Source organism: Staurois parvus, unplaced genomic scaffold, assembly GCF_062004578.1.
Source record: "Staurois parvus isolate SC_StPar_1 unplaced genomic scaffold, SC_StPar_1.0 ptg000426l, whole genome shotgun sequence".
Taxonomy (NCBI): Eukaryota; Metazoa; Chordata; class Amphibia; order Anura; family Ranidae; genus Staurois; species Staurois parvus.
In genome coordinates, this window is record NW_028318222.1 from 1,336,851 (window position 1) to 1,364,793 (window position 27,943).

Genomic DNA, 27,943 nt, shown 5'->3' on the forward strand with positions numbered 1-27,943 from the left:
TTACCCTTTGGTCTTTACAATGGACACATAAACAGCAGTTTCCTGTGTCATTCTTAAGACCAAAAGTTGAAACTCCGAACTTATATTTTTTTTTACCCACAAAGACATTAAAAGAAAGATACATTATCCACACTCTTTCTCAAACAAAAATGCATTCAGCAGAGTTGGGGATTGTATACCACTAAATTGAGTATGAAATGATGAAAAGTAAGATATTTTGTGAATTGGTATCAGTTATAGATTTCTATCAGAAAACAAATGTTTTCACACAAGTTTGTATCTCAGGGAAATGAATAACTGAATACACATATATCTTCTATGGTTCCTATCCAGGACATTATAGGTATAATCAAATATATATATCTGGATGAGACGTATATTTAATACCTGAAATCACCTTGGGTTCTACCCGAGGTGTGAGTCATCATAAATACTCAAATTGTTTGTGATCCCTGACTGCCATCTGGTGGACAGGTGAGAGATAGCTTAGGTACATACACTTCTCGACCGGCCAATCAAAAAGCCTGTTGGGAGGGTCTTTTAGAACAATAGTTTAGATGGTATAAAAAAGCCATGCACCTCAAAAAAAGACACTGGAAAAAAAGACACACTGAGAAAAAAGAGGGAGCCAAAGAAAAACAAGCTGAAGAAATCTGACGAGGCTGAAATCCATCCCTTCTGAAGAACCACTACTTCATCCTTTCAAACTTTTAAAAACTTTCTACTAAACTTCTAAACCTCTGAATTTCTACCATTTTCCAACACTACCTATCTCTCACTTGCCCCTGCGGTCATTATTCTGAAGGCGTTTCCATTGCCATCTGAATCCACTGGGAAGGCATCATCCAGGTTTTGGGTGTGGTGAGACTGTTTAAATCTAATATTGTATTGCATATTTCCTCCGTGCTTAGAGTAATAATAGTTACATTAGAGTGATAATAACTGCATTGGGTGTTTATATAGATATAGAGAGATCCATGAATTACTGCTAAAATTGTTGGTGTAAATTTTAAAAAGTTTACATATTGCATAAATCATAAATTTTTATTGGATAGAGTATAATTTATCAGGGAATATTTTCTCCCATTCCTATGGCCACGTTATGGAAGAAAATGACCTCTGAGATACTCTGAATTATCATTTATTACTAAATTTAATTTTTAATCATTATCTAGAAATATTGTAATTTGTATTACCATTATCTAGAAATATTGTATTGTGTATAATATTGGTATAGTATATATCTTTGATCGTGTGTACCAGTATTCATTCATCACCAGTCTTTTGCGTTTTGTGTTAATATATATATAATTTTTGTACATAAATAAATTTTTATATTTATCTATTATAAGACAATTTTTGTGTATATGGTACGAAATCATACTGGCTAAAAGGATTCAAGGTATAATAATAAGTGGTGATCAAATTATCAAGGTGTCCAAATTATTGGTTCATTAAATATTTGCCGTACTTGATGGCTGGAGGCACTGTAATATTTTATTTAAGGGAAAGGGACACCGCCCTTTATAAGTAGAATAAATCCTTACATAAACCACCACAAGTCTGTCCCTGAGTCTTGCTTCTTGTCTGGCTACTTTAGATTTGCAGATTGTTCTTTGGTACTGATTCAAGCTTCTATTGGTTACTGTTTTGCCAGCCACCTGTCCTGACCCTCAGCACATCTGACAACATCCTGCCCTGTAATTTTGGTAATCTCTATTTAGTTGGCTGTCACTCTACAGTGACATAGGGGATCCCCACATTTCATGATCAAATACAGTGTCCAAAGTTAACTAAACGTTGAGAGGATTTCAACTTCATCCTAATATACTAAAATCTGTACACCGCCTTCCAAATTCAGTTTAACCATTTCCATATCGGGCACTTTTACCCCCTTCCTGCCCAGGCCATTTTTCAAGTCTCAGCGCTCTCACACTTTGAATGACAATTGCGCGGTCATACAACATTGTACCCAAACTAAAATTTTATTATTTTCTTCACACAACTAGAGCTTTCTTTTGGTTGAATTTAATCACCACTGGGGTTATTTTCTGCTAAACAAAAAAAGACCGAAAATTTTGAAAAAAAAAAAACATTTTTCTTTGTTTCTATTATAAAAGTTTCCAAATAAATAATTGTTCTTCATAAATTTAGGCCAAGATGTATTCTGCTACATGTCTTTGGTGAAAATAACCCAAATTTGGATGTATTATTTAGTCTGTAGGAAAGTTATAGAGTTCACAAACTATGGCATAGATCTGAATATTGATCAATCCTGAAGTACTGACGGCCAATCTAATTTCTTGAGGTCCAAGAATATCAGAACAGTACAGATATCCCCCAAATGACCCCTTTTTGCAAAGTAGACAGTTCGATGTACTTCATAAGAGGCATGGCGAGTTTTTTTGAAGTTTTATTTTTTTTGTCAGAATTTTTCAGAAAATGAAAAAATGAAAAAAATAATTTTCACTATTATTTTTTTTTACATACTGTCACTGGTGCAGTACAGTGTCGTCATATAACTGGCATGGCAGTAATCAGGGACACTGACTGGTGACAGTATGAAAAAAAAACAAATTTTTTTGTACTTTGTTTATTTTTAAATTTTTAATTAAATTTGTTTTCTTTTTTTTAAGATTTTTTTTTCATATTTCACTATGACCAAAGTAGTACAATGTTACCATAGTAACATTGTACTACTTTGGGGAAGTGATCAGTATTTTTTTTTTTTTTTTTTACACAATTTGCTTATAGCAAAGAATTACTTGAATGACATCGATTCATTCAGGGCTTTTTTTTTTTTGTGCTTAGCTGTGATTTGGCCATGGCTAATCACATGACACAGCTGGGCTGTGATTGGCCCAGCTTGTACATGTGATCGCTGTGACCATTCACAGCTAGGTACACTAGTATACAATGGATGGCATGAATGAAGCCATCCATTGTATACATCTGTCATGTGACCTGCTGTGATTGGTCACAGCAGGTCACATGGTACCGGCATCGGGGCCGGTACTCAGATCTGTCATCGCCGTGTCCGAGGTACATGGCCGTTGACAGATTGCGCTGCTGCGCGGCTCTGCAGGCACGCAAGCTGTGCATGCCCGGGAGGACGCCGTATGGCGTCCACCCAGAATGCTGAGGAATTTTGCCGGCCGCCATCTGGCCATAGGCCGGGCGGGTAAAGGTTAAAGTCTTGTTGTGTGCTGTATTCCTCTATGTAAGTCAATGTGAATGCATATTAACCCACGGCAAAAGCATCTGGAAAGTCTATGTACTCTATGGGTAGATTTACTAAAACTGGAGCACTCAGAATCTGGTGCAGATGTGCATGGTAGCCAATCAACTTCTAACTTCAGCTTGTTCAAGCTTTGGTAATAAAACCAGAGTTGCACTAGATTTTGCACTCTCCAGTTTTAGTAAATAACACCCCTATGCCTTAATTTGTTTAAAACATTCATGAGGCACCAAGATGACTGAAAAATAAATATTTTCAGAGGCATTTTAAATAAACCCTTTTATGACAAAATGAAAATTGTAAGCTAGTGGAAGAGGCCGGAAAGATACAGTGAAATCGTGAAGCACACAAAGGAAAGCATATCATTAAATCTAACAGATAATACAAAATTTGTCACAATTTCTAGTTGGGAATACTATAAAAGTGATCTGAGTTTTATAGTAATTTATCGTTGAATCGTAAAGTATAGGTGTAATTTGCAGTTGAGTCATAATGCATTGTTTTCTTACCTAGGATGGCCACCACCTCCTCATCCTGGATGACTTCCAGCGATCCTGACACCACAAAGCACAGAGCATCGACGCTTTCACCGGCATGGTAGATAAGGTCTCCGGGAGCACAATGGATTGTTTGAAATTCCACCGCCAAAGCTCGCAGACAGCCGTCACTGGCCAGGCGAAAAGCAGGGTGCTCATTAAACACTTTCCTATTCAGGTGCACACAGATATCCGCTCTCATGTCCTTGGGACATATTCCAAGAACCTGTGAGAATACAAGATAAAAATCACTTTCTAAAGGGTGTCTATTAGTCAAATTGTAAAATGTAGACTTTAAAATGAACTTCCACTATTTGCTTCATTTTGATCTGTTAAATAAACTAGCAAAAGGTTTTGTTATATTCGATACCCGCAAAACGTTCCTGCTAGAGATCTCAAAAATTCCTGCTCACATTGCCTTTGCTACACTAATGTTATCAGTTCTGCTTAGACCATCTCTGTACTACAGAACACCTTTTCCCTATGTCATAGAAATGAGGAGTGGGGAAGATGCTCTGTAATTCTCCAAATTTGCATGACAGTGAGTGAGCATTGTCACCCTTGCACATGCAGGTCAAGCCTTTTTTTTTTTTTTATTACAGTTAGGCTTGTCAATGAACCTGTCCCAGTCTGCTGATTGGGCAGTAAATGAGCACCAACACTCTAGTGTAGGGTTTCTCAACCAGGTTTTCATGGAACGCTAGGGTTCTTCCAGAGGTTGCCAGGGGTTCCTTGAGAAATTTCTACCTCTCAGATAAGTTCCCACAGACACCATTGATCTTTTTAGCTATCTATAAGGGGGTAATTCTAATGACCACAAGTGTAAGGGACATTCTTCCCACTGAACATCACGCTAATTTAGCATGAGTAGTAGATATAGTAATCTTTAGCAGGGGTTCCCTAAGACTGGAAATTTATTTGATGGGTTCCTTTTTGTTGAAAAGGTTGAGAAAGGCTATACTAGTGAGATCCTCTTTGTACCCTTCCTTCCTGTAAGCATGTTCCAAGTGTAATACTGACAGCATTGCACAAAGCAATAGTGTCTCTTCCCCTTCCAATCTGAGAACTAATATGCAAAGGCGTGCATTAGACTAATACAAAGACATATTCAAGCACTTATATGAGTTTCATTTAAATATAAACCTTGTTTTTAAGAATACATGCCAAGATCAAAAAATCTTTTAAACATATATCCAGAGTCTCTGTGCTCATGCATATGGTTTCGTACTCAGCAGTATCTTCAGCAATAGAAACATAGAAATATTAGAAGTAGATAGTAGAAGTTAAAATATTATTTGTGAAATGGAGTTTTGGCAACAAAGTCATATTTTTTCCAATGGTATTCTAGGATTAGGCTGAAAGTCATGGGAACAGATCAGTGGGACTTGACTATTACCCTATACTGTGGTTGTCTGGACTGTCAGACTGCCCTTTGGGTGTTTAAATTAGACCCAGGCAGGTCTTCTTTTTCAAAGTAACGTAAGAAGACTTTAGAATGTTATGTATGTGCTCTATTTATTATGATGAAAGTTAAATGCATTTAAAAAAGAAAAAAACATTTTAGCCAGGTAAATATGAAATATTGCAAAATAATAATCTGCATTCTCATTTTACCTTCCATTTTAAAAAGCCTGTTTACAGAGCTCTGTAGCTTAAGCTGAAATGAATACACACGTCAGTGAGTCAGAGCTTTGTCTCTTCTCCATGTATACGGTTCAAGAGAGAGAGTAAGTCTGAAAGCAGGGAGCTTCTGCTGTACAGTCTTTAGATAAACCATAGTACTCTGGGAATGCTTTATGATGTATTAAATGTTTATTTGTAAAACTGAAATTGCATATCCTATTTATAGCTATCACACACACGTACATATTAAAAAAGCAGATCAAAGCATTGGTTCAACAACATACATTTTAAAATAGAAAATTTTAATAGAAATCACCCCAAAGCACTATACATTCTCTTTAAACATTGCTTTCAATGATTTAGATTAAATAGTGAAACATTTTTAAATCCAATCTGCAAATTACAGCACTTTCATTATTTCAGTTTGATGCTGATTTTTGGCATTGTAAAGAACCGATCATGATGCTAATCTGTTACACCTGCTTAAATAAATTATTCAAGTGCCATTAAGAAAAAGACAATTTCTCAACACATTTCCCCAGTGATGCATAACTGCGTTTTACCATTTTTTACTGCATGCTCCACAATCCACATAGATACCAAATTTAAGAATGAAGATCTTTTTGCAGTGGCATGAAAAAGTATGTGTACCCCTTGGAATTACCTGTTTTTCTACATCTAAGTCAGAACAATAGACAAACACAATGTGCTTAAGCTGATAACACACAAACAATTCTAATGTCTTTATTGAACACACCCACTACAAATTCACAGGATGATTGAACTTCCTTTGGCAGAAATGACTTCAAACAATCGCTTTCAGTAGTTCTGGATTGGACCTGCACAATGTTTAGGGGAAATGTTTGACCATTACCACCTCTTTACAAAACAGCTTCAGCTCAGACACATTTGTAGGATGTCTGGTATGAAACGACACTCTTGAAGTCTTTTCCCCATCATCTTTATTGGGTTAAGGTTTGGACTCTGACTGGTCCACTCCAAAAGACACATTCTTTTTCTGAAGCCACTCTGTGGTGGATTTATTTTGATGCCCAAGTTCATTGTCCTGCTGTATCTCCCAACTTCTACTAAGCTTCAGCTGGCGGACAGCTACCCAACATTATCCTGTCGAATATTTTGGTAAACTTGGGAATTTATTTATTCAATTTCCCCTCAATGATGGTTAAGTCAGTCAGTGAAGCAAGCGCAAATCATGATGTTCCCTCCATGATACTTCATCGATGGGATGATGTTTTGATGTTGGTAAGCTGTGCTCTTTTTTGTGCCATGCATGGTGCGGTGTATTCTTCCCGAACAATTCAACTTTTGTTTCATCAGTCTTCAAATCATTTTCCCAGTAGCGTTGCAATTTACCAAGGTTTGGCAAACTTCAGGCATGCAACATGTTTTTATTGGAGAGCAGTGGCTTCCTCTGTGTTGGTTTGCCATGTACACCCTGCCTGTTCAAAGACTTATGTATGGTAGACTCAAACCGGGATATTTGCTAGTTCCAGGGATGTCTTCAAGCCTTTAGCTTGTAACTTGTGGGGTCTTTTTTACCTCATTGAGGATTCTGCTTTGTGCCTTGGGAGTCATCTTGGCTGGGCACCCACTTCTAGGAAGAGTAGCCACAGTACTAAAAGGTCTCCATTTATAGGCAATTTGTCTAACTGTTGACTTATGCATGCCTAAACACTAAAGATTGCTTTGTATCCCTTTCCCGTCCTATGCAAATAAGGCATGGTTCATAATAGCTGATGCTTCTTATGAACAGCAATCATAAAATATCTGAGTGTCTTCTCAAATAAGCTTTAAACCACACCTCCAAACTCATTTCATTATTTGGACTCCTGGTTTGTAGTGATGGGCCGAACACCCCCATTTGGTTCGCAGTCGAACATTCGAACCTAACAAAAGTTCAACTGTGAACTTGGAACCCAGGTGACAATTCACCAAGTAGTATCTCACCACATCCAAGTATGTTGTAAAATGCCACACAGCATTTTCACCAAAAATGTTGACATTCACTAAAATACCAAATTATTTTATTAAGTATTGCAGTATTTTAGTAGTGAAAACATGTGGTAAGGTGTCCCCACGGACAGCTGAATATAAAAAAAAAATTCCAGCAATTAAAAATTTAGCAAAAAAATTGTGTGGGGTCCCCCCTATCCATACCAAGCCCTTTGGGTCTGGTATGATTTTGAGGGGATTCCCCATGCCAAAATGTATGCTGTGGGGTCCCCCCAAAAATCTATACCAGACCCTTATCGGAGAATACTTGGTTGTGGTAAGATACTGCTTAGTGAATTGTTCCCAAATTACTTTAAATATCATGCGCCTAGGGGGTCCCCTTAAACTACCTGCAAAGCTGCACATCTGTACAATGTATAGCACCTGCTGCAGCATTTTTATTAAAAAAAAACCTCAAAAAAACTGTTTGGTTCCCCCCCCAATCCTTACCAGACCCTTAAGGTCTGGTAGGAAGGTTAGGAGGGGCCCCACAGTAAATTTTCTTTTTTTGGTGTGTGGGGTTCCCCCTAAAAGCCACACTAGGCCCTTAATGTGAGCACAGACTTGGCAGGCCAGGAAAGGGGGGAGGGACGAACAAGTTCCCCCCCTCTTGAACCATACCAGGCCACGTTCCCTCAACATTCCCCCCCAAAGCACCTTGTCCCCATATTGATGGGGAAAAGGGCCTCTTCCCCGCAACCCTGACCTGTGGTTGTGGGATCTGCGGGGGGGGGGGTGATTCATCAGAATCCGGAAGCCCCCTTTAACAAGGGTGCCCCCAAATCCTCCCTTATGTAAATGAGTATGGGATACATGGTACTGCTACTCATTCACAAAATAAAGTGTAGTGTAAAAAAAATTACAGTAGACAGTCTTTGAAAAGTCCCCTATTAGGGAAAAAAAAAAGCCAAAAAAATGGTTCACTCACCAATCATGGCATCCATGACAACGCTGCTGACTCGCTGACCCATCTGCACCCACCGAGCACTCCCTGCATCTGACAGGTTTGACAGTTGCCGGTCAGATGTAAACAATTGGGTGGAACTAGCGGTGACGTCACCGCTAGCTCCACCCAATTGTGTTGTGATTGGCCAAACCATTGCACCTGACCTGGTTAGGTGCATTGCTTTGGCCAATCACAATGCACTGGTAACGTGCGGTGCATTGTGGGATGTGGTGGTCGAAGAGCCCATCAAACACACAAAATGTTTGTGTGTTCACAGAACACACCAACAACCGATATGTTTGTTTGACTTGTAAATCAAGGACATCCCTATTGGTGCAAATGAATGACTCCAATCAGCTTTTGTTGAAGTAATTTATGAGTTCACTTTCTTACCTAAATGTTTTCTCTGCATTAAGGCAACAAACTTTTCCATGTCGGCTTCCCCCAGCTCTCCAGAAATTCTTACCTGAGCCTGATCTTGATCCCGCGCTGTGCACGTCTGCAGCAGCACTGCTCTCCTCTCCCCACTTTTCACAGGAATTATAGCAGCAGCAGGAACTATTGGCTCTTGGCTGCTGTCAATCAAATCCTGTGAGCAAAGAGCAGGGCTGAGCTGCACTGTGTGTGTCAATAGGTGCACACAGTGTGGCTTTGTATCAAGCCCACACGATTGTCCTCATAGCAGTCTTTAAATTCACACACACTTTCTTGGAGAAGCCCCAAATTAAAGTGGCTCTAAAGCAGCTTCAATTTTTTTTTTACCGTAATGCATTAAGGTGAAAAACATTCTGTATCACTTCTGATGCAGATTGATAGCAGGAGGAGCCATTGTCAATCAAATCCAGTGATGAGGGAGTGGTGGGTGGGGGCTGAGTCCCGCTGTCTGTGTCAACAGATGCAGGCAGCAGGGCATGGGCCCACACTAGTGCCCCCATGGGAAGCGTCTTAATATTGGAGGCACTCAAAAAAAGAGAAGAAGCCAAGACAGAAGGAAGGGACCCAAGAAGAGGAGGACCAGGCTGCTCTGTGCAAAACCACTGCAAAGAGCAGTTAAGTATAGACAGGTTTGTTCTTTTAGAAAAAAAACTTTAAACTTTTACAATCATTTTAAATACAGTGGGGTTTATTTACGAAAACTGGTTCACTCAGAATTGTGCACTTCTGCATAGAATCCAATCAGTTTTCAGGTTTTATTGCTAAAGCCTGATTGAACAAGCTGAGGCTAGAAGCTGACTGGCTACCGTACACAGGTGGGTGTGATTTTTGTACCTGTATTCTTGATAAATAAACCACATTGCGTTTGCCTATTGTTGTGACTTGACCTTGATGAAGATTAGGTTTTATCGCGAATTATTGCAGAAAACCAGTTAATTCCAAGTAGTTCAATACTTATTCTTGCCACTGTATATACGATCACTTCTTGAGCTAATTGGACTTGAAAAATGTTAAAGACACAGGAGAACAAAGATAATGCAATATACTGTATACACAGTAAATATAACTAAACCTTAGAAAAATATAGCATGAAGACAAAATTTTGGGGCCCATTCACAAACCTTTTTTTTGCGCAAACAAAAGCATTTGGAGAGTTTTGTGCATTAGTGATACATTTCTCCAGTATGGGTTATGTAGTGCACTTAAAAAAAATCTTGTGCATTTAAAGAAAAAAATCATGCCTCCTGCAATTAAGATATGAATGTACAGCCAGATAATCTTCCATAGAAATTAACAGTACCAGATGCAAGATACAATGTAGTTGATTTACTTGAGTGAAAGGAAAGGAGTTTACTTGAGGGTTGATTTACTAAACCTGGAGAGTGCAAAATATGGTGCAGCTCTGCATGGTAGCCAATCAGCTTCTAACTTCAGGTTGTGCAATTAAGCTTTGACAAAAAAAACTGGAAGCTTATTGATTTCTGTGTAGAGCTGTACCAGATTTTGCCCTCTCCAGGTTTAGTAAAGCAACCCTCAACTAAACTCCTTTTACTGGTGTTTTAATGCAAATATCTTTACAAAATGTAAGAATCCAAAAAACACATCTTCCTAACCATTACCTATCAATTATCACACAGAGTCATGCTTAAAGTGTCATTAAACCCTATCATTTTTTAAGAGTGTCTTGAAAAGGTCCTACTACAAGGTACTGATAGCATTTTTTAATCAGTTGATTTTGCATAATTAGTAATTACCTGGTGGATCCTGCCATTTCCATGGGTTTCCCTATCATCTGTGGCAATGCTATCACAGCTGATGCACTGGCTGTTGCGTTGCCATGCATTGGGGTGATTTGTTAAGAGGCTTTTTCTTCCTTGCTAGCTGCATCATGTGACATACATGCCCTACTGCACAAATGAGCCTTACCCAGAATGGAACAGGCCAACAGAGCCACCGCAGACATTCCTCAGAAATACACGTTCCGAAGTGGGACAATGTTTGTAAATCTGTTGACCCCTGCCATCCTGGACAGACTGCACTCCTTGAGGAACAGCAGGATCCAGTGCCACAGCAACATTACAGGTGTGTCTTGCATGTGTGGTTGGGTCCAAGCATGTCCCCCAAAGCTCTGCCAAAAGGTCAACTGATCCAGAAGTTACAGAACAGACACAATGGCTATGGTGCGGTCATGTTTTGGTAGAATAATCATTATAGAATTTGAGGTGTTGGCATAGGGTGGTATTATAGAAACTGGTATTTGATTCCTTGTGCCATGTCCAAAAATGAATGAATAATATATGAGAAAATAACCATGGACTTTATAGGCACGTACACTCCACAACAACTTTTTTGTATATAAAATGCCATCTTTATTACAATATAATTGTTAAAAAACAAAAAAAAAACTCAAAGAAGATTATTTCACACATATTATTACATAAAATTATTGGTAGAAGAATCACCACTGATAAGTTGCAGTAAGATTTAAAAAAACACTTGAAAAGAACAGAAGAGTTTCAAAGTAGAGAGAAGTCCACCACCACTTAAGGACACAAGCAAAAAACTAAGACTAGATAGGAAAGGGATGGGTTATATAGGGGGATGTCCCTGCAGCTTTTTCTTGGTATCCAATTATCTGACAGTAGCAAAATACATGCCAATGATAAAAATTTAAAGAAGCTGTACTGTACGATCAGGAAAGTACAGCTGTTTTATTCTACTGTTGCATATTGTTCCGTGTCAAGAAATCAATCAGGAAGACTTCTAATGCTACTGAAAGGACCACTTTGAAGTTAAAAATAAGATCCTTGATTTTTCCATCCTTCACATAAATGTGTTCATCTATCCAACTAATATGACATTCTATCAGCTGTCTCTGCTTGTTTGATTTTGCTATGCAGTCTCTCATTTTGACAGCATTATTGAGAATTTAGTGACGCTTGTTTGAAGTAAATTGCCAGCAGTATCGGTGTAGGTGTTTAGCTGTGTGTGTTTGTGTGGAAACTATTGAAAACTCCCAGAGCTGTCTACTCTATATCTCATAAATACATAACCTGACTTCACAATGATAAGTGGGAAACATTTGAAATTGTGATCACATAATGTGGGTGTTACTCAAATTGTAAGAATATTGAAGTGTTCGGGATCAAGGAAGTGGAAATGTGATGTGCAATTGTTAAACAAATTGTGATAGAAACTTCAACAAAAGTCCTACATGCCGAGGAGCAGAGGTGCTTCGACAAGAAAATGGAAAATTATACAACCCAAGAATATTGGCTTCTAGGCAATTGTCACGGATATGGGCTAAGGCTATACACACAAGGTAGGTGTAGAGAATGCATATACAAAAATCAATGGTTTGTCAGCAGCGGGATAGATATTATTTTGAGAAAATTGCAGCCCCCATCCATCACAAAACAGAACTGAAAGTGGGCCGTAAACAAGGAAAATACTTTAAGAGCAAAGTAAAATGGGTATATAGAAAAGAAAAATATAAAGCAATGAAGAGGTGAAAAGAATGCAAGTAAAAAAAAGAGAACGAGCTGAAAAAGAAAAGGAACGCAGTTACAGTGGGAGAGGAAGGAAGAACAAAAACAGGTAAGAAATAAAGTGAATAAGACAAATGGGGTAGAAGAGGTAAAAAGAACTTGTACTCCATGATTGAAGAGACCCTCTCACAGGGTCTACTTAGACCTCATGCACAAAGGGCGTTTGCACAGTCCCTCTGAAATCCTTTCCTCCTGGCAGGAAGGAGCAACTGTAAATGCGGTTAGGTTTTTTTGGTGCCCTAACTAGCACTACCCATTCATATTCCACAGGCCCTCAATGCACATCAATGGGTCGAAAATGACATATTGGGGTGTGCTGAGGGGCAGTATAGGGCCATGTACGGTGTCTGTCAGGCCACATAATGGCAGTTTCTACTTTTCTTTCAGACCAGTTACAGCCCTTCAAGCCCCCCCTCACAGATGGGGGCAAATGTTCCTGGACCCACAAGTCCACTATGTCCTTTTCTTCAGGGTTTGTTTTCTGACCGTGGACACCCCCCCCCCCCCCCGTTACCATCACGTAGGTCTGCTTGTGCTTGTGTCTGGCTACGGAATAGTATTTTCTTCTTATCCCTCCAATTTCCATTTTCCGCTATTGTGCCTTGTGCAGGATCTGCCACGCTAGGGGGGTATCTGTCCCTGTGCCTGAGCTGGCACAGTTCTGAGGGTGTCCTCCAACCTGTTCTCAGTCCTGACACAGGGACTGGAGCCCAGGTTCATGAGTCAAGCTGTGATCTATCCATTCCGTGGCCTCTCCTCTCAAGGATTTTTTTTCCTCGCAACCAAAGATGTCCAGGATGCATACCTGCATGTTTTCATGGGCGGGGGACATGTGCGAATCCTACACTTTTCAGCTGGGGACTCGCATTATCAATTTTTGGGGCTTCCCTTCAGGCTGGCTTTGTCTCACCGGGTGTTCTCCAAGGGGCTGGCTCCAGTCCTGGTGTTGCTGAGACAATAGAGGATTGCTGTGACTAGTTACTTGGGTGACCTGCTTTTGCAGGCAGACTCCCATGTCATGGTGACAGAGAACGGTGGGAGCTCGAAGCACTCCCTGCAGGGCTCTAGATGGTTCAGAAACCTCAAGAGGTCTGTCCTGACCAGGAGACTGGAGTCTCTAAACCTGATTCTGGACAACATGGGCAACAACAGGGCAACATGTTTATCCTGGAGAACAGGCTTTGGACTGCAGTCCAGGTACTTTTTTTTGTCTCCTGTGAGCAGCTCTCCTGGTGGTCTCTGGTGGTATCCACCTTTCTAGGTGGTCTTGTGTGCACAGTTCCATATGGGAATTCTGTGAAGGAAAATTTGGTCCATACGGGACAAATCTGCAGGCCTGGCGGTTGCTTCCTCGGAAGGACCACCTTCGAAGGGTCTAGTCTACCACCCTGGGTTACCTTCTCTGGCTGGAAGACATCACTAGTTTATGACAACTACGAGTGACAGGAAACTGTCAGATTTGTTGTTCTCCACATTGTTTAGGGCTTGCTTGCCTACTCTTCGGGAGTTTTGTAATTGCACCGGGGCAGCTTCGATTGCCAGGTGCTAGGATCTGGGTGTCCTTTCGTCCTTTCTCGGTGGCTCGGGTGTTGACCTTTTTCAAAAGGGGAGATGCACAAAAGTTGCCCTGAGTTCCATTATGGGTAAAGTTTCTGCCCTCGCTGTTTCTTTCAGCACCTCTTTGCCACGCACTTCCTGCTTTGCTCCTTTGTTATTGTTTGATACCCCCCATTTGCTCCCTATTACCCCCATGGGGCTTGAAATTGGTGCTTTCAATTCTCCAGAAATCTTCCTTTGGAGAGTATTAAGGATATTCCCCTGCTTGATCATTCTCACAAAGTTGCCCTTTTTGGTCCCCATTGCTTCTGTGAGGCGGGTGTCTGAGCTGGCGGTCTTGTTTCGTCTCCCTGTTTGGTTTTACACAAGGATAAGGTGGTTCTTCATTTGTGCCCCTCCTTTCTGGACAGGTGGTGTCAGTTTTTCACTTAACTGAGGACATTGTCCTGCCTGCCTTGTGTCCATGGCCATTGCATCCTAAGGAGGTTGCGTTGCACATCTTGGATGTGGTCCGTGTGGTTCAAGCGTCCTTGTCCACTACGACCTTCTGCCGGTTGGTTAGATGTCTTTTATGCTCGTGGTCAGCTCCTCTGCCACGTTTTTCGTGGAATCTGTCAGACACTTGTTCAGGCATACACTCTTAAGGGGCAGGCTCCTCCCTTACCCGTTCCGGTGCGCTCCACGTGGGCGCTATTGCCTCCGGTGCTTTCTGGCATCTGTATCTCCAGTTTGCGAGGCAACTACCTGGTCTGTGCATTCTCTTTGTAGATTTTCACAGTTGATGTGTTTGCATCTTTGGATGCTTGCTTCGGCCACACGGATTAGCATGCTGCTGTTTTCAGGTTCCTTGTTTGCCCCTTTAGGGGTTATTTGGGTGGTTGGCATGTTTGCCTGGATGCTCCAGTTGCTTTTTGGTTTGCCCACCTCTTGTTGAAGAACTGCTTTGCAACAGCCCTATATTCAAGATTCAGCAGAGCTGTGACCGTCAAAGAACATGAACAAAAACCTGGTTTTTGTTACTCACAATAAAATCCCTTTCTCTGAATTAATTGACGGATACGGAAGCCATCCCTCTATTGGGATTTTTACTTCTGACACTGATTTGATACAAACTGGAGTGCCTATAGCAGAGAGGGGGTTTTATGCCAGAAGGGAATGCCCATAGGCAGTGCTAAGTTCTTTTTTTGCCTAGTGTCCTACTCCTGTAGGTGGTGATATAACCCCATGGTCAAGATTCAGCAGAGCTGTATCCATCAATGAACTCAGAGAAAGGGACTTTATGGCAAGTAACAAAAAATTGTTCTGCTGACAATCTTGCTTCAACACTCTGAATAAGTAACCAAACACAAATTTACAGTTCTGACTTTAATCTGACCTTTACAATCTCCATACCTGTTCACTGAAAATATTGAAGCCAGTAAGTCAGCATAGCATCCAGGCAAGGTGGTCAGCCTGGCTGTTATGACATGGCTAGATCTCAGGTCACAGTTTGCGCAAACTCTGGTAAATGTTCTATGCCTTAAAGTTAATCTATAAACGGTCCTAGAAGCAAGACATCTCAAACCATTAAACAACTTTAGTACCTTCACCTGCCCCTGTGGGTGGATTGTGGCTACGACATTTTCAATTGTGTGATTATTGCTCTTCCCTGAGTGAATTGGGGTCCCTCTAACACGTTTTGAACAACTGTCATTACTCTCCTGACCTGACACATTATCTCTTTGCTCTATGGATTGCTGCTCGTGAAATTTTAATCCCTGAGGACATATTATGTAGTGGACTAGGAAAGGGACCTTAATTGTACTCTGACTTTGATCTCCTTAAGTCTTTTCCACTTACTCACAAACTTATAGTGGCCTCCTTAGCTCAGGAAAGGCACTTTAAACTTTCATCCCGATGGTACAGATTGCCTTATGTGTTACACAGAACGCTACCTTTTATTCCAGAAAACTGTTGGAAATGTGAGGCAGATAAGGCCACTTTAGCACATATCTGGTGGGATTGTCCTGACATACAAACCTTTTTGGTCTATTATCTTTGCCATATTCCGCCAAGTCACCTTGTGTGTTCTGCCATGCACCTCTCAGACTGCGCTTCTATCAATCCTCCGTGGAACTATTACTCACTTTAAGAAAGGTCTCTTTTTTTTACTGGCAGTTCATGCCATCATACGGCACAATTGGAAATCTGTTGTCAGTCCCAAAATTGCTGAGTGGGCCAATGAATATATAATGTTATGAATATAGAGGAAATGATGGCGCAACTACATGAGACTACTATAGCTCATTTCGATACATTGTGTCCCTAGTTTATTTATGGACTTAAACAACATTAATATATATCCTGTTTCGATTTAGAATTTACTAGGAGCGAACCATGGTCTTAGTCAAATGGTTGTGTGCCCATGGCCTAGTCTTCTGTTGGAGTATCTCCCCTCCTTTTTTTCGACATTTCTTTTCTCTTTACTTTCTTTTTCCCTTTTATTTATTTTTCTCTCTTTTTCTTCCTTGTTGCTGATCTATCCCAGTTGAAAACTATATACGTTTTATATTTTAGATACATAGGTCCCACTTTTGTGTGCTATCATTTTAGTAAGGAGGTGACTATATTCCTCCTTGGAATTGTCAATCGTTTATGTACCACTGATGTATTTTTGATGACTTCCTATATACTATATGTCACTATAGTGGTGTTTGGCCTGTGACCGTATTGTTCATTTCAATTTACTGTACGTTTGACTGTGTACAACTTATCTTTCTTTTATGTTAATTCTTGTCATCCTAATCTTTTTAAAATGAAAAAGATCTGAAATGTAAAAAAAAAAAAAAAAGTTGAACTATAAGCTGGTACAGAAAACCCCCACACTCCCCATGAATTCCAATTATTCATCATCAGCATAATTAATCCCATTATTTGCATTGTTCGATAGAAAATCATTAAACTTATTTGTATATAGCTAATGATATTTTAATCTGTCTGTATGTTATCTTTCTGCAACTCTCTGCATAGTCTCAAATTGGAAAGGGAGCTTGCCAACAGGAGGAGATTTCAAAGTGATGAACAGTGTCCTGCTTCTACATCATTGCCGATATGTAAAGGTGTGTCCTTGACCCTGCTATATTACTTAGCTGCAGAGAGTGCACCTATATCTGCTGTTTTGCAGATGTATGTCACAAGCCTCTTTGAACTGAACTGCAAATCTTTTTTTCAGCTAAGACAGTGTGTGTGTGTGTGTGTGTGTGTGTGTGTGTGTATTTATATATATATATATATATATATATATATATATATATATATATATATATACACACACACACACACACACACACACACACACACACACACACACACACACACACACACACACACAGTATATATTTCAATAGTGGTTTTGTTTACCAGGAATTCTCCATTTAATCATCTACAAAACCAATTGTCATGCATGTGATCATTACATTATTATCGTATAATTGCTATGTCAGTTACTGTCAATGAGCTCAATTTACAAAGCTCACCAGTATAAGGATCTTTATTTTCATAAATGTGACAGTTATTTTATGCCGAGTCCAATGTGATTTAAAAATGAGGGTCGTGTGACTGAACATGGAGTGCCTAGTTGTTAAAGAGAAGTATAATCAAAGCAATTTTGTCTGTACTTCTCCTGTCACAGGAGTGCAGTTAATTCTGCACTCCTGTCACCCATTTTCAGATGACTCCGGGCTGTAGGCCACTGTCGGCTGACATCACAGAGCTGGTCCAGGCTCTGAAAAGATCCCTGACCAGATTGTCCAGATCCCCCAGAAGCTTGGACCAGAAGCTGGCTCAGCATCTCAGTGAGCTGCTGAAAGCTTAAGCCAGCCGCTCCTGCCCCCTCCACAGCCCCTTGCTCCAGTGAGCCCTGGAGGGGCAGAGTAGAGAGCTGGAGACTGACAGTCCCTGACTTTCTGCTCACAAATGCTGAGAACTGAGTGATCAGCTGTGTTTGATTACTCGGTTCTCAGTGCAGAGCACACTTGCAGCATTAAATTGATACTGCATCCACCTGAGTATACAGTAATTGTTTTTACCAAATCCCATACTTCCGTTTTATTTTTATTTTTTTTTAAATTGTGCCTACTGCGGCTTGTTAAAATCTAAAAAATAAATGATTTAGGTTACGACTTTATACTATGCATACAGCTGGAATGGTTTAAAATTTACAACTGGCAATATGTGGAAAAAAGCTTAATTGACGTAGATTTATAAAACGCTAAATATTGAAAAAAAAAAGGATCAAAGAACTGTTAAAAAAAATAAACAACCACGTCCTCCATATCAGCTGTACAGTGGTAGAATTCTTGCATAATGACAGTGAAATCCAAGAATTACATAACAATAGAGAGGAACTGCTTCAAATGCTAGCTAATATGGTGTTCTTTCACTCCTGCTATTGGCAGGTATTTAAAGATAGAGACAAATTTACATATTGATATGCTAATGCCATCCTCTTCTATGAATATGATGGAGAATACAATTACATAATCTCTGTCCTGCATTTTTTTTGTAGGTTATATTTCTGCACTGCAGTAGGCTACATGCAAACTATAATCATTAATGTCACTTCTGAAAACATGGCAAGAACACTACAGAGAGGTGACATTTATACAAGGAAATGTTAATGCAGAAGGCCATAACTTGGCTTCCCAGTCTGCTTGCTCCATGTACTCAGTTTACCAAAGGTCTCTTGTTTTGTTGGTGAAAATGTGTCATCAGGAGGTGATAACATTTCCAGAACAGCATCAGCAATAGCAGCTCCCATAGGTCTCCTATGAAAGGTTTACTTTAAAGTGCCGCTGTCTCTGCTAGCAGAAGAGGAGGGGTGTTTCTGCTATTCAGGTCTATTTGTAGCTGCTAACAAAGACACTGCAAAGCACAACGCTCTAGAAGACAGCTCCATCTGCTGGTTGCAAGTGACAAATATTACATTTTTATTATGTATTATTTGATATTTATTTGAATACAGTTTTTTTTACAATAAACAAACCAAAAAAACCTATAGACTCCATTTAAATAGATATTGTCACTTTGCACTAAATGGTACATGCGCAAAACTGCCCCCCCAACCCCCAAGCCACTCTTTCGCAATCTCCTGCTGCTACTGCTTGCTCGGTCACAGTTGCCACCAAAGTACCCAGTGTTGGCTTAAATAGAGGAAGCAGTATAAAATATTAAGTTGTCAAAACTTAGAAGTGGTTCTAAAGGCTCTATCTATGCATGAAGGTAAAAAAAACCTTCTCTATGCAGCATCCTGCCCCAGCCCCCCTAATACTCACCTAAGCCCCCCTCTCAATCCAGCAATGTGTGGCAGAGTCCCGGCTATCCCGGGACTCCTGATTCTCATTTGCCAAGGCGGGAGCCATTGGCTCCCACTGCTGTCAATCACATCCAGTGAGCCAATGCGGAGAGAGAGGGGGTGTGACCGAGCCATGATTTCAAGTGTGTGAATGAACACACAGAGCAGCGAATGGCTCCATAGCAAGCTGCTTGTTGTGGGGGCACCCAACAAGAGGGAGGGGCCAGGAGCGCTGGCGGGGGACCCGAGAAGAGGAGGATCTGGGCTGCTCTGTGCAAAATCACTACACATAGCAGGTAAGTATAGACATGTTTGTTATTTTTTCTTTAAAAAAATAAGCCTTTAGAATCACTTTAAATTATGTTTACTGTAAAAGTTCTTTTCATATCAATCTTTTACATATTAAAACCCAACTATGCTTTAAAGTCAAAGATTTTTTATATACAATGTGGGGTATATTTATATACAGTGGTGTATTTAGGTTTCGTGCTGCCCTAGGCAACACAAAAATTGGCTCTCCCCCATGGAGAGACCCTGACACTGACCAACACCCCTCTCCCCCACGAAGAGTGCCTGACATTAACCAACAACACCCCAGCCCCCCCACCCCCACCCAAGAAGAGAGCCCTCCACTACCACCTCCCCCCATACACTGGCAACCCTCCCCCACCCCGATGAGAGAAGACACTCACCTTCACAGCTCCAGACATCCCCGGGAACAAGAATCAGGCTCTGCATACACCATCAAGCAGCCCACAGCCTCTCTCAGATCCCACCTGGTCCCCATGCTGTGTGTATCTTCTTCCATCCCTTCTTTAGAAGGGTGGTGCTGCCCCCCTGAAAAATGCGGCTGCCCCCCTGAAAGATGCCGCCCTAGGCAAATGCCTTCTTTGCCTTGTGGTAAATATGCCCCTGTTTATATAGCAATGAATGTGGCTTTCACCAAACATTCACTGTGGATAAATTAATCATTGTACTTTAAAACACCAGCAAGATTTACCATCAGTGAATGTTTAGTCAAAGTCTCATTCACTGCTTTATAAATATACCCCTAAGTGTGTTTGTTTTTATCCATATTTTTATACTTCTCTCCAGTTTTTCATTGTTATGGTTTACATATTCTTCTCAGCCGTAATGAACATCATCACAAACTGAGATGTGGACCCATTGTGGAAATTTAGGTAGCTGGTGTCATGCCACGGACCCCCTCTCCAAGGAGTTTGGGCTTGGCTGCTGGTTACCCCCAGGTCACTCTACAGGTACTTGGAGATTAGGAAGAGGGTTGGAGGCTGTGGGTGCTCTTGGGACTGGGGTTGGAGGGGAGGATGCAAGGGCAACAGGGGCTGGGGCTGTGGGTGCAGTGGAGACTGCAGGGGCACCTGAGGAGCAATGGAAGGGTATGGGTGCAGCAGGAGCTTAGACTGCACATGCAGTGGAGACCATGCTGGAGTGCAGAGGAGACTTGAGGCTTTCGGATGAAGCAGTGGCTGGGCTGTGGGTGCAGAAAACACCAGGCTGGAGTGCAGAGAAGATTGAGGCTTTTGGGTGAAACAGTGGCTGGGCTGCGTGTGCAGCAAAGACCAGGCTGGAGTGCAGAAGAGGCTGAGGCTTTCTGGTGAAACAGTGGATGGGCTGTGGGTGCAGCAAAGACCAGGCTGGAGTGCAGAAGAGGCTGAGGCTTTCTGGTGAAACAGTGGATGGGCTGTGGGTGCAGCAAAGACCAGGCTGGAGTGCAGAAGAGGCTGAGGCTTTCTGGTGAAACAGTGGATGGGCTGTGGGTGCAGCAAAGACCAGTCTGAAGTGCAGAAGAGGCCGAGGCTTTCTGGTGAAACAGTGGATGGGCTGTGGGTGCAGCAAAGACCAGGCTGGAGTGCAGAGGAAGCTGAGGCTTTCGGGTGAAACAGTGGATGGGCTGTGGGTGCAGCAAAGACCAGGCTGGAGTGCAGAAGAGGCTGAGGCTTTCTGGTGAAACAGTGGATGGGCTGTGGGTGCAGCAAAGACCAGTCTGAAGTGCAGAAGAGGCTGAGGCTTTCTGGTGAAACAGTGGATGGGCTGTGGGTGCAGCAAAGACCAGGCTGGAGTGCAGAGGAAGCTGAGGCTTTCGGGTGAAGCAGTGGCTGGGTTGGGTGCAGCAAATACCAGGCTAGAATGCAGAGGAGAATTTGGTTCCAGGTGCAGCAGTAACTTTGGCTATGGTTGCAGCAGTAGCTGGGCTGCAGATGCAGCAATCAACAGGCTGGGGTGCAGAGAAGACTTTGGTTGAAGGTGCAACAGTGGCAGGGCTGCGGGTGCAGCAGAGACAAAGCTGGGATGCAGTAGAGACATTGAGCTGCAAGTGCAGCAGTGGCTTGGCTGTGGATACTGCAGGGAGCAGGCTGGGGTGTACGCTGAGGCTTAGGTTGTATACAGAGAAGGTAAGTAACCATGTCAAATCTCACAGCTCCCTAAACACGTTTTACTTCTGTGATTAAATACTGCTAGACTTCCACACCTTTGGAGTGGTAGCCTTGTTCTCCCTACTTACCACAGTCATTGTGATCCACCACATACACTTACCTTCTTATTGAAGAACTACTGTAAAGCAATATCTGATCCTGCTTACTTTTATCAAAGTTCAGCTTATTTAACTTATAAACTGACTGCTCTGTATAAATGAGGGAGAACCTACACAGCTGAATATGAGATTCAACAAACATCTGGACCAGCAAAACATGTAAAAGTGTAATAATCATGTTTAAAAAAAAAAAAAAGATTTCTAGTAAGTGGAAATGAGTATAACAAAAATACATTCCAGTTTCCCTTTCAGGTAATTGTGCACTTAGGCTGCAAGGCATCATCCTCCTAATTCCAACAGCTGCAAGTTCAGAATCTTGGTAGAGATACAGTTGAATCAATGTGTTTTCACGCATATTACTGTACACACCAGTTTCTGTGAGCTACCGCCAATTTCAGTCTCTGAATTCCCACTAACGTCAGGCAGAATTGCCATTGTGGCACCTCTGAAATGTATGAAATGTATAAAATATGTTCAGTAATCCTCAGCTTAGAGCTCTGGAGCTGTGCCCAGAACAGATAAAGCTCTTGGTACAGGAGGTTAAAGAAGGGTTTGACAGATAGAAAGAACATACCCATTTTTTGTGTGCATCTAGGGGGACAAATGAACAGCGATAATGTAGGAGATTCTTCAAATCACCTACAATGCAGACAGGTCTGTCAGCTTGCATTCACTTACTATGGATTGGTATAAATGAGATCATACATCAGCCTGGAAAATGACTGAATTTATATGGCAAAATTTTTACTTAAACCTAGTCTTTTTAACAGGCTGTGCCCCTTATTACACTTGGGAAAAATGCATCTATGTCACCCTTGGCTTTATGGAATTCTGTCAAAGTAAAAAACCTTATAATAGAACCTCACGTGGAAGTAAACGTTTTCATAATGCCAGGCTGCAAACCAAGGGCGGACTGAAAAATCATGGGGCACCCAGGCAATAAGAGATAATGAGGCCCCCTACACTCAAGCCACACCCACACAACACCCACCTACATAGCTGCATAGAAGGGGCACCTACTCAGCTGCATAGCAGGGGCATTTAAATATTTACAGCAGCAAAGACTGCATGAATGCTCCTGGCTTCTTTCTGTAGAAGCCACTGGGCACTTCCAGGTTTAAAGATGGGGGTGAGAGAGAGGGGAGGGGTGAGAAAGAGAGAGGAGAGGCGAGAGAGAGGAGAGGCGAGAGAGAGGAGAGGCGAGAGAGAGGAGAGGCGAGAGAGAGGAGAGGCGAGAGAGAGGAGGAGGAGAAGGAGTGAGAGAGAGAGGAAGGGGTGAAAGAGGAAGGAGTGAGAGAGAGAGGAAGGGGTGAGAGAGGAGGGGATGAGAGAGGAGGGGGTGAGAAAGAGGGGTGTGGTTTAAATTGTGCTAAAAAAATTGGGTGTGGCTTAAAAGGGGTGTGGTTAGTGTCTGAGATGACTTGCATAGTGCAGAATGTGGTAATGTAAAATAGGGAATTTACAGTGTGGAGTGTATGACAGTGGGTAGTATGTACAGGGAGAGGAGTGCGGTGTGCATGCCAGTGGGTAGTATGTACAGGGAGAGGAGTGCGGAGTGTAAGGCAGTGCGTAGTATGTGCAGGATATTGTCAGTAGGGCAGTGGATGGTGTCAGTAGTTTTTTATTTATTTTTATTATTTATTTTGTTTTTTTACAATTTTATGATTTTTATTTTACAATTTAACATTTTATTATTTTTATCTTTTGGGTGGCCGAAGTATGGTGTCAGTAGATCAATGGCGTGGGTGTCAGAATTGTTTTAGTATTTATTTTTTTAATTTATTTTTACAATTACTTTTGTATTGTTTTTTTCACAATTATTTTGTGGGGGCAGTGGACAGTTTCAGTAGGGAGTGAACAGGGAGCACTAGTATATGTTGGGCTGTCATCAGGTTGGGATGAATAAACAGAAACTGTACCAATTTATATCAGGAGGAAGGAAGGAAGGAAGTGAATGAATGGAGGAAAGGAAGGAGGGGAAGGAGGAAGAAATGGGAGGGAATGGATGGAGGAAGAAAGGAAAGGGAGGGAGGAAAGGAAGGAAGGGGAGGGAGGGAAGGAAGGGGAGGGAGGGAAGGAAGGGGAGGGAAGGAAGGGGGGAAGGAAGGGGAGGGAGGGAGGGAGGAAGGAAGGGGAGGGAATGGAAGGAAGGAAATGAGAGGAGAGGGAGGAAAGAATGAAGGAAGGGGATAGAGGAAGGGAGGGGATGGAGGAAGAAAGGGAATGGAAGGAAGGAAATGAAAGGCGGAAAGGGAAGAAAGAATGAAGGGAGGGAGGGGATGGAGGAAGGAAGGTAAGGAGGGGATGGAGGAAGGAAGGTAAGGAATGGATGGAGGAAGGAGGAAAAGGGAGGGAAGGAATGGATGGAGGAAGGAAGGAAGGAAATGAAAGGAGGGGTGTTAGGAAATAATAAAGGGAGGGGATGGAGGAAAAAAAAGGAAGGAAGAAAAGGGAGTAAGGAAGGAAATGGATGGAGAGAGGGAGTAAGGAAGGAAATGGATGGGGGGAGGGAGGGAGGGAGAGAGGAAGGAAGGAAGGGAAGAAAGGAAGGAAGAAAAAGAGCAGAGGGAGGAAAGAAAGGAAGGGAATGGATGAAGGAAGGAAGGAGAGAGAGGAAGAAAGAAAGGGAGGGAAGGAAGGAAGGGAGGGAAGGGAGGGAAGGGAGGGAAGGGAGGGAAGAATGGAAGGGAGGGAAAGGAGGGAAAGGAGGGAAGAAAGGAAGGGAGGGAAGGGAGGGAAGGGAGGGAAGAAGGGAAGGGAGGGAAGAAGGGAGGGAAGGGAGGGAGGGAAGGGAGGGAAGAAAGGGAGGGGAGGGAAGGGAGGGAAGGGAGGGGAGGGAAGGGAGGGAAGGGAGGGAAGAAGGGAAGGGAGGGAAGAAGGGAAGGGAGGGAAGAAGGGAAGGGAGGGAAGGGAGGGAAGAAGGGAAGGGAGGGAAGGGAGGGAAGAAGGGAAGGGAGGGAAGGGAGGGAAGGGAGGGAAGGGAGGGAAGAAGGGAAGGGAGGGAAGAAGGGAAGGGAGGGAAGGGAGGGAAGAAAAAGGGAGGGAGGGAAGAAAGGGAAGGGAGGGAGGGAAGAAAGGGAAGGGAGGGAGGGAAGAAAGGGAAGGGAGGGAAGAAAGGAAGAAACGGAAGGAAGGGAGGGAAGAAAGGAAGAAAAGGAAGGAAGGGAGGGAAGGAAGAAAGGGAGGGAAGGAAGAAAGGGAGGGAAGGAAGGAATAAAAGGGAGAGAGAGAATGGAGGGAGGAAAGGAAGGGGATAAAGGAAGGGGAGGGAGGGTAAAAAAGAAAGGAAGGGGAGGGAGGGAAAAAGGAAGAGGAGGGGGAGGGAGGGAAAGGAAAGGAGGGAAAGGAAAGCTCTGCTATTGCTGTAGAGGATGGGCGGAAGCACTGGGCACTGTCAGAGAAGACGAAGCATCAGAGACCTGGTGGGGGCGGGGGCCGAGGAGCACACAGGGAAACCAGAAGGGAAATCCGATGCACAGTCAGGGATGATCTCCCTGTATGGCTTTCAATGAAGGAGGCCACATCACCTCCTCTCCTTCCAACAGATTCCAGCTGCTTTACTGAAAGCCATACAGGGGGATCGGTGTTCGTCACTGCCCCCACCGATGCACAGATCACCACTTACTTTGCTCCTGATACATGTCATCCATGGGTGCAGGGTGTGTGCGGTGAAAACCCTGCACCCATGGATGATACGCCACTGCCTCTCACCTTCCCACTGCCAACTGGCTCCATCACCAGCAGCGGGTGCAAGGCACTTCCACTGCCTGGGACCTCGACTCACTCTGCCACTGAAGTGAAAGGTGAGCTACTTCCGGGATCTGAGACTGCCTCCTCGTCCACTCCTCACACTGTCACTGGACAGTGAGCCTCTCACAGGGCCCCTATTGACCACGGGCTCTCAGGCAATGCCCAAATGGTCAGTTCACCCCTGCTGCAAACTAATTTTGAGTCAGTGACATCATATCATGAATATATTAAGAGTTGCATTCCATGCATCGTGGAAGGAAGCGGGGAAAGCCACATGCTCCGCCATACACTGAAGTATGGGGTAAGCACAGTGAAAGCATGAGTGTCGGTGTTGTGGGGGACTTGGGGTTTAAAGGGCATTTAGGGGGCAGTCTAAGTGAACATGTACATTATCCATTCCGAGCCATGCTATTCACCCCTTGGAATCAAGCATGATAATTAGTACTTCCAGGTATAGAGAAACATGTGACCCTCTCTCCTCCCCTCACCATGCAGCCCTGGGTGCTTGAATGGCTGATGCCCAAGCCTGAGTGTCATGTACAGGAAAAAGGGGATCACTAGCTTTGTGTAAGCTCTGACTAGAAGCGGACACTGAGCTTTTTCTCTTAGCTGGGGTAGACAGATGGGGCAAAGGTGGTGCATGTTAACCATTTGCCGTCCAGAGGATTTACCCCCTTTCCTGACCATGCCATTTTTTTCAATATGGCATCACGTTATTTTAATTGACAATTGCGCGGTCTTACAATGCTGCACCCAAATGAAAATTATGTCCTTTTTGCCCACAAATAGAGCTTTCTTTCAGTGGTATTTGATCACCTCTGTGTTTTTAATTTTTTGCACTATAAACGAAAAAAGAGTGACAATTTTGAAAAAAAATATATATATTTTTGTTTTACTTTTTGCTTTAAAACATATAAAGTAAAAAAAAAAAACAAAATAAAATTTAGTCATACATTTAAGCCAAAATGTATTCTGCTACGTCTTTGCTAAAACAAATCCCAATACATGTAAATTAATTGCTTTATGTGAAAGTTATAGCGTCAACAAATGGCAGTATATATACTGGAATTTTTATTTTTATTTTTTTTTATACTAGTATTGGCAGTGGTCAGCAATTTATAGGAGGACTGCAGCAGGCATTCTGACACTGGGTGGGAACTGACTGCCACTGACATCCCAATGGCACTAATACAGTGATCAGTGGTAATAACACTGAGCAGGAAGGAGTTAACATCTGGGCTATCAAATGGTTGACTATGTGCTGTGCTGTGTTTTACAACATGTGCTGTGTGTTTTACTTGGGAAACCTGCTGCTGTGTATTTCTCTGCTGTGCAGAAAAATACACAGCAGCATGTTACTGCTGGCAGGAGAGTGACCTGTGTTGTTTACACACAGGTCTCTCCTCTGTAAGTGCTGCTCAGTGATTGCTGGGTGCCAGCGGAGAATCTCCATTCGGGATCCGTTGATTAACATCCATAGCCGCCAATGGCGGGACGGGTAGGGCAGCACGCGAATGTGCCCCCTATCCGGAAATGCAAATCACGTGTATATATATATATATATATATATATATATATATATGTGAGCTTGCGCAGCCCTGCTGCAATATTTCTGCTATACGGCGGCGGCCAACTTATTAAAAGAAGAGATCTGCGCTGGTGTGAGCAGGGTTTTAAATATACCTATTTTTCCTTGAATAGTAAAAGCACATGGTTACTTTGAGCTCAAGATGAATTTATTGCCATTGTGTTAGGTTTAATACTTTTATTTTTTAAAGAGACATAAAGGTAAAAAGGCCACAACTACTGCAGGTATAAAGTGCTGGCATACCTGATTGTAGCCTGTCATGGCTGATTTTCAAGCTTTTCTGTTAGGCAAAGTTCCTATACTTTCATGTAGTGTCAGCTGGATGTAAGTCCCACATTCCTGTCTGCCCAGCCTCGCTGGCAAATAGCAAGAGACAGAAGAGGGGAGTTTTAGCATGATCAGAAAATGCAGAAGCTTTGCCCTTCACAGCAATCTGGCATTCTGAGAAGGGCAAGAAGGGTTGCATTGCTAGATGAACATACTATATAATCGTCATATTAAGTTATTATCTTGGATTGCACTAAAGCCAGGAACAGGGGCGGACTGACCATTTGGAAACTCGGGCACTGCCCAAGGGCCCAGGGTTAGTAGGGGGCCCCATGAGATGCCCTGGGTACCTTTTTCATAGACTTTTTTGAGTTTGGGCAAGGATACAGGGGCCCCATGATCCCCTATTGCCCGGGGGCCCCATGAGTTGTCAGTCCGCCCCTGGCCAGAAATAGAAAGCACAGAGAAACAGTCTAGCTTACGATAAAGCAAACACCGTGTCAAAATAAGCATCTGGAGAAGAGCTACGGCTAGACTCCACATTTGGACTAGACAT

General features: G+C 42.4%; 1 protein-coding gene across 1 annotated transcript in view; it reads right to left on the reverse strand.

Moving 5' to 3' along the window:
• KCNH5 (potassium voltage-gated channel subfamily H member 5) overlaps positions 1–27,943 on the reverse strand; it is a 401,260-nt gene that overhangs the window by 61,378 nt on the left and 311,939 nt on the right. The window contains exon 9 of the mRNA XM_089687483.1: positions 3,748–4,000. Within this exon, the coding sequence (XP_089543609.1) occupies positions 3,748–4,000 (253 nt within the window). The remainder of the gene's footprint in view (positions 1–3,747; positions 4,001–27,943) is intronic.